Genomic DNA, 15,852 nt, shown 5'->3' with positions numbered 1-15,852 from the left:
TATAAATAAGTCACCTTGCTAAAAAGTTTGGAAGTGCGAAAAAATTATATTTACTACTCCTTGGGCATAGGTCTGGGGTGTGAGTGTGACTACCTAGGACCCATGTTTCATACAGGAAGTGTGGTGAGGTTTAGCATAGAAAAAGAAAGTGTATATAGAAAAACGTGTTTTATAAGAGAGTTTATATAACAAAATGAACTATGGGGCCCAAACATGAACATAGTTTTCAGATCTATTGATATTGTTTTATATACACCCCCAATCAATTTAGATCATGAAAATGAAGAAATTGATGACAATTCTAATGATGTGTCAAATGTATCTAATGTTAAAAATCTTAATGATAATTATGAAAACGAAATTCCTCATTTAAATATTTATGATCTAAGAAATTGAAAGAATCTTGATAACAAATAAAATGATATTACAGTTTTTTTTGAATAAAATGATATTATAGTTTTTTTTAATAAAAAAAAGATATTAAAGGGATACTTTTTTTTGGTAGTGTGAAAAAAGACTACTAAATAAATGAATAATAATTTTCCTAATGAAAAATATATTTATATTTTATTATTCAACGTAAATTTTGTAGAGAATCTTATTACAAAAGAAGCGAAGAAGTACTAGATATAAAACAGTAATAGTCTAATAAGTCCTAGCTCAACTGGCAAAAATGTTGAAATTGTTAGGTCGGACGTCATGATCGGGCTTCGAATCCTGATACCTCCACTTTGTGTGTGTGAGTTTACGATGACTTTGTCATCTCGTCTATCTACAAAAACAAAACAAAAAAGACAAAACTTAGACTTTTTTTTTATCACTTTTGTATATATATGGAGGTTCTATTCTTTCTGTTTTTATTTTTTATTTCTATAATTTAATCTTTATATCTCCCGTTTTTCTAAGGGTTTGTTTTTCTGCTTTATGTCCCCCATTTTATCTTACTCATCTCAATCATTTAGGAAATATTTTGTTTTTCTCGCATAATTTTTTCTCTTTTATTTAGAAATGGCAACAGTAGCCACCCCTACTCCAAATTTAACGAGAAAAAGCCAATTTAACTGTGTGCGGGTAAAATATAGGTTTTTAGTACGGGGGCGGGGTCAGAGTTGGGGGATGCTTATACCCGCCGTCACTTATTGGAATTTACATTAATAAATTTCCATTTTTTGTCAGATAAATATCAAACTATTTTAATATATAGTTACTCTTTAGAAACGTGTTTATCAAAATTATCTTTCTCTTTTGAAAGAGGTTTATTATTACTGATATAATTATTGTTTTTGGTTGCTATGGAAAAAAATAAAAAACATGCATTTTTTATTTTTTTTTTTAAAATACAATTTTCGCGTGTGAGGGTTGGGCGGGGTTGGGTGTTTAATTTTTACCTCCGATAAGGTTTGGGGACGGGGACGGGGTGTATGAAAGTGGGAGCGGGGGCAGTAATGGTTAAATCTGCCCCGTTGTCATGCCTACTTTTATTTATCCATTCTTAGTATAATTAAAATATTTTAAATTAGTCCCCACGAACTTAGCTCATTTGGTATAGAAATCGCATAATATATGTAAAAGGCTGAGTTTGAAACTCGAACACTCCACTTATTCACCTTAAGATGTAAGTTTTTAGCCATTGTTATTTAAAAAAAAATATCTGCAATTAATTTTTTTTGAAGGTATATATGATTTTTTTTTGAACAAGCCAAAATAAGATATATTAACAAAAAGTTTTGGTCCCTAGCACAAGTAGTGCATTAGGAATCAAAACAAAGTTACATCAAAAGTTCCGTAAACACCACCAAAAGAAAAAAAATAAAATAAAATACATCAGCAAATCCCCAAACAAACAAGGGGATGCTGCCACCACATATGATAACGAAAGGGAAAACAAACATTTTTTGCTTTCATCCAACGAAGAGATGTGATCTTGACTTTCTCAAGTAGTTGCGCTGCTGTTTTAGCTGTGTTGACAAAGAGTCTTTGGTTTCTTTCATTCCAAAGGACCCGAATACCACAAAGCCAAATCAAATGAAGGAAAGACTTACGGGGAGCATAACCACCTGAAGAGTGAACAAATTGATAATAATGATCTGTAACCTGTTGAGGGTCCACAGAAAAAACACCTATCCAAGCCTTAATAAGTTGCCAAAGATTGCCAAAGACAGGACAATGGATTATTAAATGATCAATATTTTCATTTTGGCCACAACCGGTAACACACAATTGGGAGTCGCTAGTAATTACACCTCGACGAGCCAAATTATCCTTTGTTTGCCATCTATTGCAGAGAAGACGCCACGCGTAAATAAAGACTTTCAAAGGAACATTTTTATGCCAAGGAGCTTCAGAAACTACATCATGACCGAGCATCTCCTGCCGCATGAACATTTGATAAAAGGTATATACGAATTAATTTCTCTTTTTGCCAAAAATAAAAAAAAAATCTCTGTTTTTTTTTAAACTAATGATTCAATTTCTCATGTGCCAAATTTCATAATTTTACATTCTAAATAAGATAAATGTACGTATTTACAATTTTTTTAAGGGATATACATGTTACATGTATGGAATAATTTTACATGTATTTACAATGTCTCATATGCCAAATGCAATAATTTTATAAAAGAAAAAATCTTGCTCTATATGCTTACTTTCCCTATGATAGAATTTTATTACTTTTCTTTTCTCTCAATTTTTTTCTCAATAAAATAGAAACTTATTATTTTTCTCTCATACAAAATATTCTCTTATTTATTGTCCTCTCTAATATTTCTAATTCAAAACCATAAACTAATCTACTTCAATTTATTACTTTTTTTTATTAAAAAAAATCATGTATTTTTAAAACTTATATAGGTAAAACCAAAATTGTTTTTACTTTTAAGTTTTTATGAATTAATTTCAAATATTATTTCTATTTATGGACATATGACATAAATGAAATCAATTCAAATTTCATTTATTATTCAAACAAAGAGATAAGATAACGGTTTTTTTTTTTTTTTAACAAGGAGATATATAACTCTTAATTTTAATATAATACATGACATTAAGTTTCTTATTTCAAAATTTGAAAATTATATAAAACAAGCAAAAAGAATCATATTTGTTTCTTGAAAATTTTGAAAAGAAAACTGTCATTTAACTCTCAATTAAAAGGAGGAACATGAACAATAGCAAATGACTTAAACGAATAAAAAAAATCATAAAGGATCTAAATGAACAAGATTACAAAAATATATAATTTAGCCAAAATAAATTAAACATGCTCAAGGACTAGTTATTATATAAAGCAAGACCCTCCGGTCACAAATATAAGCAAAAAATCATATTTTAAATTCATTCAATAAATGATGTATGTTCTCTACAATAAAGACTAAATACATCGTTTATTGAATGAATCTAAAACATGGATTTTCGCTTATATTTGTGAGCGGAGGGTATATATTGAAAAAGTGGAATAATAACAAGGGCCCACTCTAATCTTGGTCTCCATCTCTCAGCTCAGCTCCCATATGATATGATGAGTGATCCAAAATAATTTCATCTTTACAGTGAGCTGTCACTCAACTGAACCTGGGCTGGCGTTGTTAACCACTGTCTCCTCCAACACCAAAACCCTTCCTTCCTTCCTTCCTTCCTTCCATTTCTCACCGCCTTTAATTATCTTACCCTACTACATTCATCTCTTCCAATTATTCTATTTCCATTCTATTTCTATTTCTAGATTGCAAGATCTGCTTCCTTCAAATTCACCTCTTCGGGGCTTTTCACTTTTAAAACCCCGATTTGATTTGTTTCTCTTACTTTACAGCATTGTCTTTTTCTTTCTTTCTTTCTTTTCCCTACAAACAAAACAAACATGAAAGATTCTGAAAAACTAATTTGGAGTCCTAAATCTGGTGTCGGCACCCCTCTTTCCAATGGAGGTGTAGTAGTAACTACGACAACAACAACACAATCCAAAATCTCCCACAAACTTCTCCTCTTACTCATCCTCTTCGTTTCCATTACCTACGTTGTCTACTCGCTCAAACTCGTCTCCACTTCACGCGCTTGCATAGACGCTCCATTCTCCACCGACACACTCTCAACTCTCCCAATCATCAATGCCACCGCAACCGCCATCCGCCTCGTTACTCAAGAAACCGCCACCGACAACAAAACGGAGCTCCGGCACGTGGTTTTCGGAATCGCGGCGTCGGCGAAGCTATGGGAGCAAAGAAAAAACTACATCAAACTATGGTACAGAGCAAAGGAAATGCGCGGTGTAGTGTGGCTAGACAACAAGGTTAAAACCCAAAAGAACGACAGTCGGCTCCCGCCGGTGAGAATCTCCGGCGACACTTCAAAATTCGCCTATAAAAACAAACAAGGTCACCGTTCTGCAATCCGAATCTCACGAATCGTATCGGAAACACTCCGGCTCGGAATGAAAGATGTACGGTGGTTTGTCATGGGTGACGATGATACCGTTTTCGTCACCGAAAATTTGATTAGGATTCTAAGAAAATACGATCATAATCAATTTTATTACATTGGAAGTTTATCTGAAAGTCATTTACAGAATATTTTCTTTTCTTATGGTATGGCTTATGGTGGTGGTGGATTTGCTATAAGCTATCCATTAGCAAAAGCGCTTCACAAAATGCAGGATCGGTGCATTCAACGGTATCCAGGATTGTATGGTTCAGATGATAGAATGCATGCTTGTATGGCTGAACTCGGTGTTCCACTCACTAAAGAAACGGGGTTTCACCAGGTGAGTGATGATTTAACTCGGTGTTTGTTTGATTTGTGCTGTCAGTGTCTTATCATGAAACGTGGTTCACTTATTATTACACTGTCTGTTTATTTTGTGGACCCGTTTTGGTTCGGTGGGTGTGAAACTGCTTTTCTACTTTGCTAGTATTTCTTTTCTGTTTTTAATAACTGTTTGCCAATAATAATGGTGCATCATAATAATTCATTCATTCTAGTGAAAGCTGTTTTTTATGTTTGGTCTGTTGCACTCATTGAGTGTAATGTGAGTGAGTATAGTTTTGCTTTACCCCTAACGAATTGCTATATTTGGGCTCTGATCGGCAAAAGTAAGACACATTTGAGCTTATAGCATGTAAGCTCGTATGGCTAAAAAATACTTGTTTGATAACTGTTATTTTTTCACGAGTTTATAACTTATTTGTATGAGTTTATATCGTTTTTTGATAAGCTAATTCAAGTAGTTTATAGTTTAAAACTTATAGCTTATGATTTTTTATCACATTTTTTGCAATCTTAATTGAAAAAAATAAATATTAAATATTATACATTTTTTATGATATTTCATATTTATTAGCTACTTCATACTCTAATTTTACCGAACAATCAACAAGAAGTTTTTGCAATCTTAATTCAAGCTACTAGCTTATTGGCTATAAGCTAGTTTATAAGTCATCAACTATAAGCTAGCGTATAAGTTATCAACTATAAGCTAGCTTATCAGCTATCCGTTTTTTACCAGGGTTTTAGTGTATGCTTCGTTCCAATTTCGAAGAGGCCAAAATTGATTTTGAAGGTGGAGAATTAATTCTAACATATTTGGTTGTCTTTGAATAGAATTTGTTTTGCCTTTAAACTTGATTCTACTTGAAGTTAAAATTTGTATATTTTGATTCTTTCAAAATCAAATTTCGTCATCGCCGAACCAAAAATATCTTTAAAGTTTTTTTTTTTTTTTTTTTATAAATATTGTTTGTATACCATACCATAATAGTAGTAGTTTTTTTTTATGATCATAATAGTAGTAGAATTGTTGAAGCTGTAAATTTTCATTTTACCTTTGCCGGTTTATTTTTGGTCTTCAAGTTTATATTTATTTGTGTCGGTGGTGACTTATGGGCATTGTGCATTAAATTTTTGTTCTTCTGATATCGTGGTGGATACTGAACTCTAGCATTTAATTTCTGGACAGTGGAATTTAATCACTGCAATGGGTTGCGGGTATTTTAAGTTTCGTAATATTTTTAGTTCACATAGTATTTAGATTTAAATTTGACTTAATATTAATAAAATGTCATGTTTAGACCATTTAGTTTAGAAGGTTGGTGGCCGAAAATTTGATGCTTCTGCCGTTTTAGTGTTAAAATTTGACTAAATGATTGAAAGAGCTCCATGTGGAATACATAGTAGTTGCCTGGTCCCTAAGATCAAAGTTGTTGAGGCAAGTATGCATAGTCATATGGGCTTTTACCTTTTCTCCTGATTTCTTTGAAGAATAGAAATATTTATCTCCTTGACCGTGCCTGGGTTATCATCTCCCAAGGAGATCTTTATGGTTTTTGTTGATGTGCACCTAGCCACACATGTTTACAAATTAAAAAGGAATATCAATTATTATAATTACATTATTCCAATTATTTCAAAGACATGAAATGAATTTTGTTTTAAATTTTTATCAATAATAATAATAATATTAAGGTTTTGTCATTTATTCTAAAAGTATTTTCATTTTCTAAAATTTGTGTTCATTGTAAATTGCTCTCAAGAAGATGGAAGATTTGTGTAGTAAACAATTTTAATACAAAGAAAATGGAAGATAAACTAGGAATAATACATATACCAACAAAAAAAAATGAAAACAATGTTTTGACATTTTCAATATTTTTTAAAATGCTTGATTTGTTTTGAAAAATTGTAAAAGAAGTTCTCGTGAGCTTATCTCAGTTGGTAAGGACAATGCATAATAATATATGCAAGGTTCGGGGTTCGAACCCCGACCACCACCAAAAAAAATTGTAAAAGAAAATGGTGAGAGAAATATTGGATCTTTTTTTTTTCGGTTGCTATATTGGATCTATATTCTCTTATGTTTATTTTTTATTGGAACAACAAAAAATTATTAATTATAATGAAACCAAACACAAGGTGAACATGGTTTAACTTTAAGATACGCATAATTAGATTACACATATAAGCTTGAGATTGAGCACATAAGATAGGCTCTCAAAGCATCAGGCACAATGTTTCAAAACACCCCCAAAACCCAAATTCACTCCACCTTCAAGACTTCACTAGACAGAGCAATAGGATAGTTCCTAAACTCACCTCTAAAGATCTGAGAAAACAAAACTAACACAGAAACACCACTAGCTCCAAGGATTTTAAGAACAAATTTGAAGACGACAACCTGACCCCCTGTACACTGGTCACGATCCTTATAATCGAGTCTTCTATTTATTAGTTGAAGTAAAAATGAAAATAGGAAACATGTACTGTAAATAGGCCTAAATATTTTTAGCATTCACAAAACTGTATTTTATTTTTATGAATAAATCAGAGTTGCCATGCTAATGTTAGACAAGGAATGTAGTATATTATTGTGTATTTTATTATGTTAACTTAATTTTACACTAAGATCCTCTGGTTTATTGGAACAGTATGATGTGTATGGGAACCTGCTCGGTCTTCTTGCATCGCATCCGGTGACTCCATTAGTGTCGCTGCACCACCTTGATGTGGTTGAGCCTATCTTCCCCAATGCGACTCGCGTTGAAGCCCTCCAACGGTTGACTATACCAATGAAGCTTGATTCAGCAGGGCTCATGCAGCAATCCATCTGCTACGATAAATCAAAGCACTGGACTGTTTCTGTTTCATGGGGTTTTGCTGTTCAGATATTCCGTGGTGTGTTTTCACCTCGAGAGATGGAAATGCCTTCAAGAACGTTCTTGAATTGGTACAGAAGAGCAGATTACACTGCATATGCATTCAACACGCGTCCGGTTAGCCGAAATCCATGTCAGAAGCCTTTTGTATTTTACTTCTCAAAGGCAAAATACAATGATACAATGGAACAAACAGTGACTGAATATGAGAGGCATCGTGTCCCTCACCCAGAATGCCGGTGGAAGATGGCCAATCCTTCTTCTGTTGACAGAGTGGAGGTATATAAGAAGCCAGATCCGCATCTATGGGATAGAGTAAGTTATTGTCATAGTCTTTGTATACTCGCCAACCGATTTTGCTTTTAATTTCAAGTTTTAACTTGAAAATTTTACTGGTTTGGTGGTACTGCTATAATTTGATATTGGTTTTTGCTTTGGTATATACTTTACAGGCTCCAAGGAGAAACTGTTGCAGAGTTATGAAGTCAAAGAAGAAAGGAACCATGGTGATAGATGTGGGTATGTGTAGGGAAAGTGAGGTAAGTGAAGCATAGTTTCATCATGTCACTGTCAAATTAAGTATATTAAGGAGGTGGATCAATCTTATGCATTATCTTCTCTTGAAGCTCCATACCAAAATTCCTTTATTTATTCATTGGGTGGCTCACTCCCACGAAGTGAAATTTTGTAATTCTTTCCCAGGGTTCACTGAAAATAGGTGAGTTGAGGAAAAGTCCATGTACAAAGAAGTTTGTAGGTTTAAACAATTAGATTTATTTTAGATGGGACAATGACAGAAGTTTACTTTGTATTATCGTTGAAGAGCCATGCTTATTAATATCATGTGCCAATCTGCTATTTTCACATTCTTTAATTATGTTTTCAAACGGGAATAGCTCTTCTTATCAATTTGATAATGTTATAATTAATTTGTTTTTTTGTATTATGTATTAACCCCAATGCAATGTGAAAAAATGAAGATGAAAATCACAAACAAAATTCTCCTAACTCACAGTAATTAGGGACGGACTCATCAACTCGTCAACTTGCTATTCTTTTATCAATGGGTTAGATATAATTTAAAGCGAAGAAACCAAGCAGCTCATGTATCTGAATTTGTCTACCAAGCTTGTGTTCTTCCACAAATTTGTTTGCGGTTAATTTTTATTTTTTAAATAACAGGAACATACTCTCTCCATCCCAATTTAAGTGAGTTTTTTTGCGAGAGAGAAATGATTTTAAGTGTTTCTGTTAAGTATTGGTGCATTTATGATTATCATAAATGCAAAATAGAGTATATTGAATTGAAAGTGATGAATGTAGTATTAATTATAGTTATAATTGAAAAAAAGTAATTAATATTGCATTGAAAAGTGAAATTGGTCAGTTATTTTGAGACTATTTTTTACAAAAGGCTCACTTATTGAGGGACGGATGAAGTATTTTTTATAACAATAAATTTGTTAAAAAAATGCAAAAAAATATTATTAATATTTTTGTTTGACTGGCTAGGCCGTCAAGTCGTCAACCCGCCATTAAGTCGAGCAGTGTCGAATTTTGAACTCGGTCATCTAAATTGACTCGGCCCGTTTCGTTCCATTTTTTACGGACTTAAGCATGGTTGACCTAAACGGAGCGGGTCGGCCCACTTTGTCATCCCTAACTAAAAAGTCAAATATAATTTTAAATTCTTTTAAACAAACCGCCCCTATGTCGGTTGGCATTTTCTCTTGTCTTGTGTTGGTTGTTCTTTCAGTGTAATGAATATCTCGCAACACTTCTATGTAACTCATCTGCACTATGCACGAATCCATGTTTGCAGGGTAAGGATCTCTCTATTTTTAAAATAAATGAAGATATGTGTAACTATAAATATTTTAAAAACACATTTTAAAAATTGATGACATTAGTTGTATATTTATACACTAAAACTATGCTACTAGTAGAGATGTCTATTCTCTTAAAATAGTTAAGATGATCCATGCTATTTTTTGGATGGATCCAAGTGCAGTGGCGGATCTTGGTTTTTTTTTTTTTTGGAGGTGTTAAACATTTTTGAAATATATATTAAACTGTGTCAAGAGTGGCGGATCTTGGGTTTTTTTTCTTGGAGGTGTTAAACATTTTTGAAATATATATTAAACTGTGTTAAGAAATTGTTGAAGTTATTAACTGACATAGTGGTTCATTTTGCTTGAATGCAGTGTAGGGGGTGTAAGTTCGAGTCCCAACAAGGACATTTATTTTTTATAACTAGATCGTCGACCCGTGCGATGCACGGGTCTTACCATCTAAAAAAGACGGAAATAAGTTTTAGCAATATCCACTATATATAAATTCGTCAATTGATTAGATTGAATCAATGTAGGACGTAGTTCATATGATAGGAAATAAGATACATTAGACACGAATTTAGTTTGTTTTTATCATTAAAACACAATTCTTTACCGTAGAGTACAAAGCTTTTAGTTTTAACACAAACTATCCTTGAATCTAAATTAGGGTTAAAGGAAAGCTTAACCTGATAAACTTTTAAAGTAAGAATGATTAATCAATTACTTTTCCTTATGTATGTAAATTAATTATTATAAATGACTTGGAAAATGAGAAAGCCAACACACAAATGACACGTCAATGTCACGTCATTAATAAAAGTGACAAATCATCAAAATTAATGGGTACTAAAAAAAAAGTGTTATAGAGAGACTAAAATAGCGATTTTAAAATAGGGGGACTAAAATGCTAACTTGTGTCATTAAGACATATGTTAAGGATTTCATAAATGGTAAATATTTATTACAAAATATTAATTTTTAATCTCAAAAAGAATAAATTGACATAATTACCTAAACAAAATTTCCAATTAAAGTTTCTTAACATATGTCCTAAGGACACACGTTAGCATTTCCCAAATTAAAATACGGGATAAAAAAGTGTATTTTAGCCTTCGATATAAAACTCAACCTAAAATTGAAGGAGTCCCAAATCGTGGGCTAAGCAAGAGAGATGGAATATTTCAGTTAGGGTGCATTTAGACATTTGCAATGCGTACCAATAGAGTCCCTTCCTTCCCTTTCTCAATTCACAAGATTGGAAGAAGAAAAAAAAGTAATTAGGGTTTTATCTATCTATCTATCTATCTTCTACCAAAGATGGCGAAGAAGAGAGTGCATCTGCCTGGAGAAGTGATAACCGAAATCCTGCTAAGGTTGCCTGTGAAGTCTGTACTACGTTGTAGTTGCGTCTGTAAGTTATGGCTCTCTCTAATCTCTGATCCCTATTTCGCATCTTCACATTTTCAACTTGCTGCTTCACCCACACATATAGAATCATGTCGGTGAAAACTTATCTTTTCAAAAAAGCTTATGCTCATGAAGCTCTATCCATAGATTTTAATGCATCTCTCAACGATGATTCTGCTTATCATTCACTAAGCCTTGATTTTGTGCCTCCCCCATCCTGCATTGATATTATAGGTTCGTGTAGAGGGTTTCTATTATTGGACTGACTGTTACAAATGCCTTTACATATTGGATTATTGCTGACAATGCCGACAATGTTCATATTACGTTTCTGTATGGATTCGGATACGATATGTCAAGCGATGATTACATAGTAGTTGTGGGGGGTCCTGCAATAAAAAATACATGGTATCTAGTTCAATTGACTTGGACATTTTCTCATTGAGAGGTAATCAATGGGAACAAATTGAGTTTGATTCTGATTTGCCTTATAAGAATACTGCAAGCTCTAATGGTGGTCCCAGAGTTGGGTCGTTCTTGAATGGTTCTATTCATTGGCTGGTTTATGATAATAAGACTGAAATGGATGTTATTATTGTCTTTGATTTAAAGGAAATGACACTGTCTGAGATTGCTCTTCCAGATGATTTTTATAGTGATTACTCTACTAGAATTTGTGATTTGATGGTATTTGACAGACTTATCAGTGTATGGAGTATGGAGAGGTCTCGTCTTGGATTAAGACTTTTGATTTTTCTTTTCACCCTGATCCGGAGTTTTCCCCAGTATGCTTTACAAATTGTGGTGATATTGCTGGACCAGCTAATGGTGGATTAGTTAAGCTTAATGTCAAAGGACAACTGCTAAAGTATCACTCCTATAGTGACCGTTGCTTTATGAGATCCCAAATGGCGGTGTATATAGAGTCTGTACTTTCACCAAGCTTAAGATGACTAGTGATACCAAACTAGAAGAATTTGATTGTGAAATATTGGTATTTACCATTTTACTGATATCTATCTTGTATTATGAACTCTTTAGTATTTTTTGACAAATATTTGGTAATTGATTAACATTAACAATGGAATATGCCGTTAAAGAATAAAAACATTCAACATTATTCCTTTTGTCCTTAACCACTGAATGATGAATCATACATTGTCATTTTCTCATAGTAACTGAATTTTTAACTGAAAGATAACACAACAACTTGTTCTTTGACACTGATTTTTGCAGGATCTACAAATAATCAACAATATTATGCATAGATTATAATTTTGACTGGGTTTGAGGAAAAGATTGACTTAGAACCTGGATCGATTCACGGTTTAAGTTGCTCTGGTGCTGTCCAGTGTTGGGTGCTGCGGTGTGCTGCAGTTTTTTTGCTGCCGGTATTCTGTCAGTTTTGTTGTTCTCTGCTGAGTTTTTGGGGGCTCCTTTGCGGGTTCAAACAGCACCTGCTGTTTTTCCTGTGCTGCTTTAGCCGTGCAGCTGCTGAGTTGCAATAGCAGGGCCTGTCATGTTGGAATTTTCTGTTTTGGGTAGGGCTTGTTTTAGGGTGCCTAGGGAGCCTTTTGGGTTCTTTGTTTGGGGATGAGGGTCTGTTTGTGCCTAGTTTGAGCTATGGCTGTGTAATTCGGTGGCGATTGTACCGGATTGCAGGCTCATAACTTGCTACTGTCACAGTTTTTGGGTTCCTTGTGGAGGTGCTAGTTTGTTATTTCGTTTTGGGGTTGAGTGTACCGTCTATATGCGGCACCTTTTTGTATCTTTATGCCGTCCATACCTTGCGTCTTTCGGGGTTGGCGTTTAATAAATTTTGCCGATTCAAAAAAAAAAAAAAAAAAAAGAACCTGGATCGATTTATTTGAGTTTATTTACTACTATAAGTACTTATGAAATTGTGAGACTGTTTGGAAGAGCTTATGAAAACAACTCATAACATGTCAATAAATTGTTTTTCATATTATTTTCATAAGCTTTCCAGGATAGCTCATGAAAATATCTTATAGTTTATATGAAAAATGAGTTTAATAATTTGTTATATGATAAACACTTATACTATAAGATTTTTGGGATGCAAATCTTGATCATGAAATCTGATTAGATTTATGAGTGTCTTTGATTAATTTAATTATTACATAACTCATGTGAGTCACAATAGATTTTGATTTATGGCAGGTGAGAAATACTGACAATTCATGTACCGGTGGAGTTTGTTTCTGAAACCTGGTATATTTTTATCAAACTCAATTAACTCTTCAAGTTTTTACATATTATAAATTTAATAGAAAATCATTAGTTGGTAGTGAAAATAATTGCGTATGATTCGAGCTCGTGGTTGCTTCGAGCAACAGAAAAAAAAAAGGCTTTTTTAAGGGATAAAAAAAACCTTATCTGCCCCGATTCCTAAGACATTTCACAAGTTGTTTCCACTAGCTTTTGTAAACACTCTCAAATGTTTATGTTAGTAGATAAGTCCAAATAAGTTGTTTATGTCACTCCAAATACAAACTGAAAGTCATTGAGGAAATGCTCATAAGAACAGTTTTCAAAGCTTCCAAATATTGAAAAGAATATGTATTCGTTTTAACAGGACCGCACACATGAGAAGCAACTGCATCATGGGGAAGACATAGTGGAATCTGACACTCAAATGGCTGGAATTGAAGGATTACTCAAATCCTTTTTTAAACCGTTTTCATTTTTTTAAGTGTGTAAACTGTAAATGTCAATTCAAACCGCTTTTATGTTCTTGCTCGCAAACAATCGTTCTGTTCTTCCTACTTTTAGTCTAGTTCTTCTGTGTAAGTTTTATTGCTCAGTACTCTAGGTTCTTTAATTATTATGTATGATGGTCTCTTTAATTTTGTGTATTTTCCAATTTTTAGTATTTACTATTTACTAGATCGCCGACCCGTGCGTCGCACGGGTCTTATCAACCATAATAGACACTAGTAAATTAAGTTTTAGGAGAAATTTGTATTACCATTAAACATAGTAGGGTAAACATATTTTTTTAATAATGAGTTGCAAACAACATTAGTTATCATAAACATAGTACCATTATACTTACCCTTCTCTCGAACTCCAGATTTCCAAAACTCTCTTCCCTTAAAAATCGAAGGATTAAAAGAAAAAAAAAAGACATGAACACCTAAGGAAAAGCAAGCGACCATGGAAAATAGAGCAACCTAGCTAACTAATGATAGTTCTCATTTATTATCTCCATCAACAACCTTCCTAATCCTAAGGAACTAAAACCTCAAATGCATATTGCTACATATATATAGCAAGAAAATAGAGCTCATTCGGATTCAATTGCTCCTCAAATTATAGTTAGAAATGAATCAAAATTGGAAGGCAGTAGTAAAGGAAAAGATGAAGCAAAGAAAACATAAACAGATTCAGAAGGAGAATCAACAGAGAAAAAAATGAGAAAGGGGATGAATGAGAAGATAACAAAATTAAAAGTCTTGACCTGATGCTTAATCCTATCCAAAATCTCACTTTTAGAACTACAGGAAAGAAGAAGAGAGGATTCAGATTTGAATTGTAATATTCAGAAGAGATAATATTTGATAATTAGAAGATAGGAGAAAGATTCAAACCGTTTTTAACATCATCATCTCTCATAGTTTATCTTAATTTTGTCTAAAATCACTCTACTTTTTCCTTCAAAAAAGATAGAAAGTCCTTGTCCGTTCAAAATTATACGAGTGTTTAGCATCTTAGCATTTTTTTATGTTGATTTGTTCTTGTAATATAATAATTACTTGTAGTATAATTAGAATAAAGATGCTTTGTATTATAAAAATGGTTTTTTTTTTTAGGAAACTATAAAAATGAGATTAATGATACATTATGTTTTAATTACATGACTGAACTTAAGTGGTTAATAAGTTTCATTTTTAAAAATGAATTATTTGAGAGAATCCAGTTCGAAATCATGGCAAGAACAATTTTTAGACCCTTATTACTTACCTCTTGATCACAATCTAAATTACTAAGGTCTCTTCTTTTAAAAAAATCGGTGGGTTATGACAAATTTTATAAAACAAAATGAGCCAAAAAATAAATTATTTTTCTTTTAGATATTCATATGAGACCTGTTATTCTGTGAAGCAGATTAGCAAATGACCATTAGCATGAAGATGCTCCCAATTCTACCTGCCTTGCACAGTACGGTGTGTTGTTTTCTAAAAATATTGTTGATTCACATAACGAATTAAACACATCATTGATTCAAAAGGCAAATAATATTAAACACAGTACGATGTTTTTTTTTTAAAGAAGATTCTATAAAATAAAGTATGAATCTATTACCAAAAAAGGGTAAGATTCTTATAGAATTGATTTGTTAGGAGAAAATTGACATAGTAATATGCAATCAAATAGCGACCATCAGGCTTCCTCCAAAACGAAAAAATAAAATAAAAAGAGAGTTTATTTTCACATCCTTCCTCTAAAACGAAAAAATAAAGTGAAAAGAGAGCTTCTTTTCCCACTCTTCTCTGCTAGTTTGGATTTTGAAATCCGAAATGTTGTAGGTTGTTGTAAGGTGATTTTAACGAGTTAAACTTTTCGGACTGTATAATCAAAAATGTTATACGAAAAGAAAATCTCAAATAAAACTTCTGCATTACAACATTATATTGAAATGAATGATTAGAAAGTTGCTTTTTTGACAAAGAATACTTCCAATTGACAATTGGAAATTACTTTAAAGCCTCTGGCGGTAGTTAACTACCGCTTGATGATACGCCGGCTGTTAACAGCCGCTGGGACCCAGCGGTTGTTAACTACCGCTGGTGTCTTTCCCCCCAAAACCAGCAAACCCCTACCTCACCTATTCATTCATCACCTTACATCACCAATACCATACCCAAAAAAATCCCCATTTCAAAAAAAATTTGTCAAAATCTTGGGTCCAAATCATTGCTGATGGATTGCTAGGACGCTTCTAC

At 32.9% G+C, this 15,852-nt stretch overlaps 2 protein-coding genes, 2 long non-coding RNA genes and 1 pseudogene across 5 annotated transcripts; 2 read left to right on the top strand and 3 right to left on the bottom strand.

Annotated features, from left to right (window-relative positions):
• Positions 1-1,824: 1,824 nt before the first annotated feature.
• LOC146934225 (uncharacterized) lies at positions 1,825-2,379 on the bottom strand. The gene has a single exon (XM_085707889.1). The coding sequence runs from the start codon at positions 2,377-2,379 to the stop codon at positions 1,825-1,827; it is 555 nt and encodes a 184-aa protein (XP_085564015.1).
• Positions 2,380-3,182: 803 nt separating this feature from the next.
• Positions 3,183-3,810, bottom strand: LOC146934224 (uncharacterized). Its single transcript, XR_015007700.1, has 2 exons — positions 3,675-3,810; positions 3,183-3,621 (listed from the first exon to the last, which is right to left on the bottom strand). It is a non-coding gene; the product is annotated as an uncharacterized LOC146934224 (long non-coding RNA).
• On the top strand, positions 3,549-8,517 carry LOC146934223 (uncharacterized). The gene is made up of 3 exons (XM_085706100.1): positions 3,549-4,759; positions 7,416-7,958; positions 8,096-8,517. Exons 1-3 carry the CDS (start codon positions 3,860-3,862, stop codon positions 8,195-8,197), a joined length of 1,545 nt encoding a protein of 514 aa, XP_085562226.1. The 5' UTR covers positions 3,549-3,859; the 3' UTR covers positions 8,198-8,517.
• Positions 8,518-10,632: 2,115 nt separating this feature from the next.
• Positions 10,633-12,756, top strand: LOC146934222 (F-box/kelch-repeat protein At3g06240-like; annotated as a pseudogene). The gene is made up of 2 exons (XR_015007698.1): positions 10,633-11,879; positions 12,122-12,756. The product of XR_015007698.1 is annotated as an F-box/kelch-repeat protein At3g06240-like (transcript).
• An 852-nt stretch (positions 12,757-13,608) lies between these two features.
• On the bottom strand, positions 13,609-14,601 carry LOC146934221 (uncharacterized). The gene is made up of 2 exons (XR_015007699.1): positions 14,497-14,601; positions 13,609-14,403 (listed from the first exon to the last, which is right to left on the bottom strand). It is a non-coding gene; the product is annotated as an uncharacterized LOC146934221 (long non-coding RNA).
• Between the last annotated feature and the right edge of the window lie 1,251 nt (positions 14,602-15,852).

This window comes from Medicago sativa, chromosome 4 (genome assembly GCF_051527215.1).
Source record: "Medicago sativa cultivar Bolivia chromosome 4, Bolivia_mono, whole genome shotgun sequence".
Lineage (NCBI taxonomy): Eukaryota > Viridiplantae > Streptophyta > Magnoliopsida > Fabales > Fabaceae > Medicago > Medicago sativa.
This window is presented reverse-complemented; position numbering and strand designations above follow the sequence as displayed.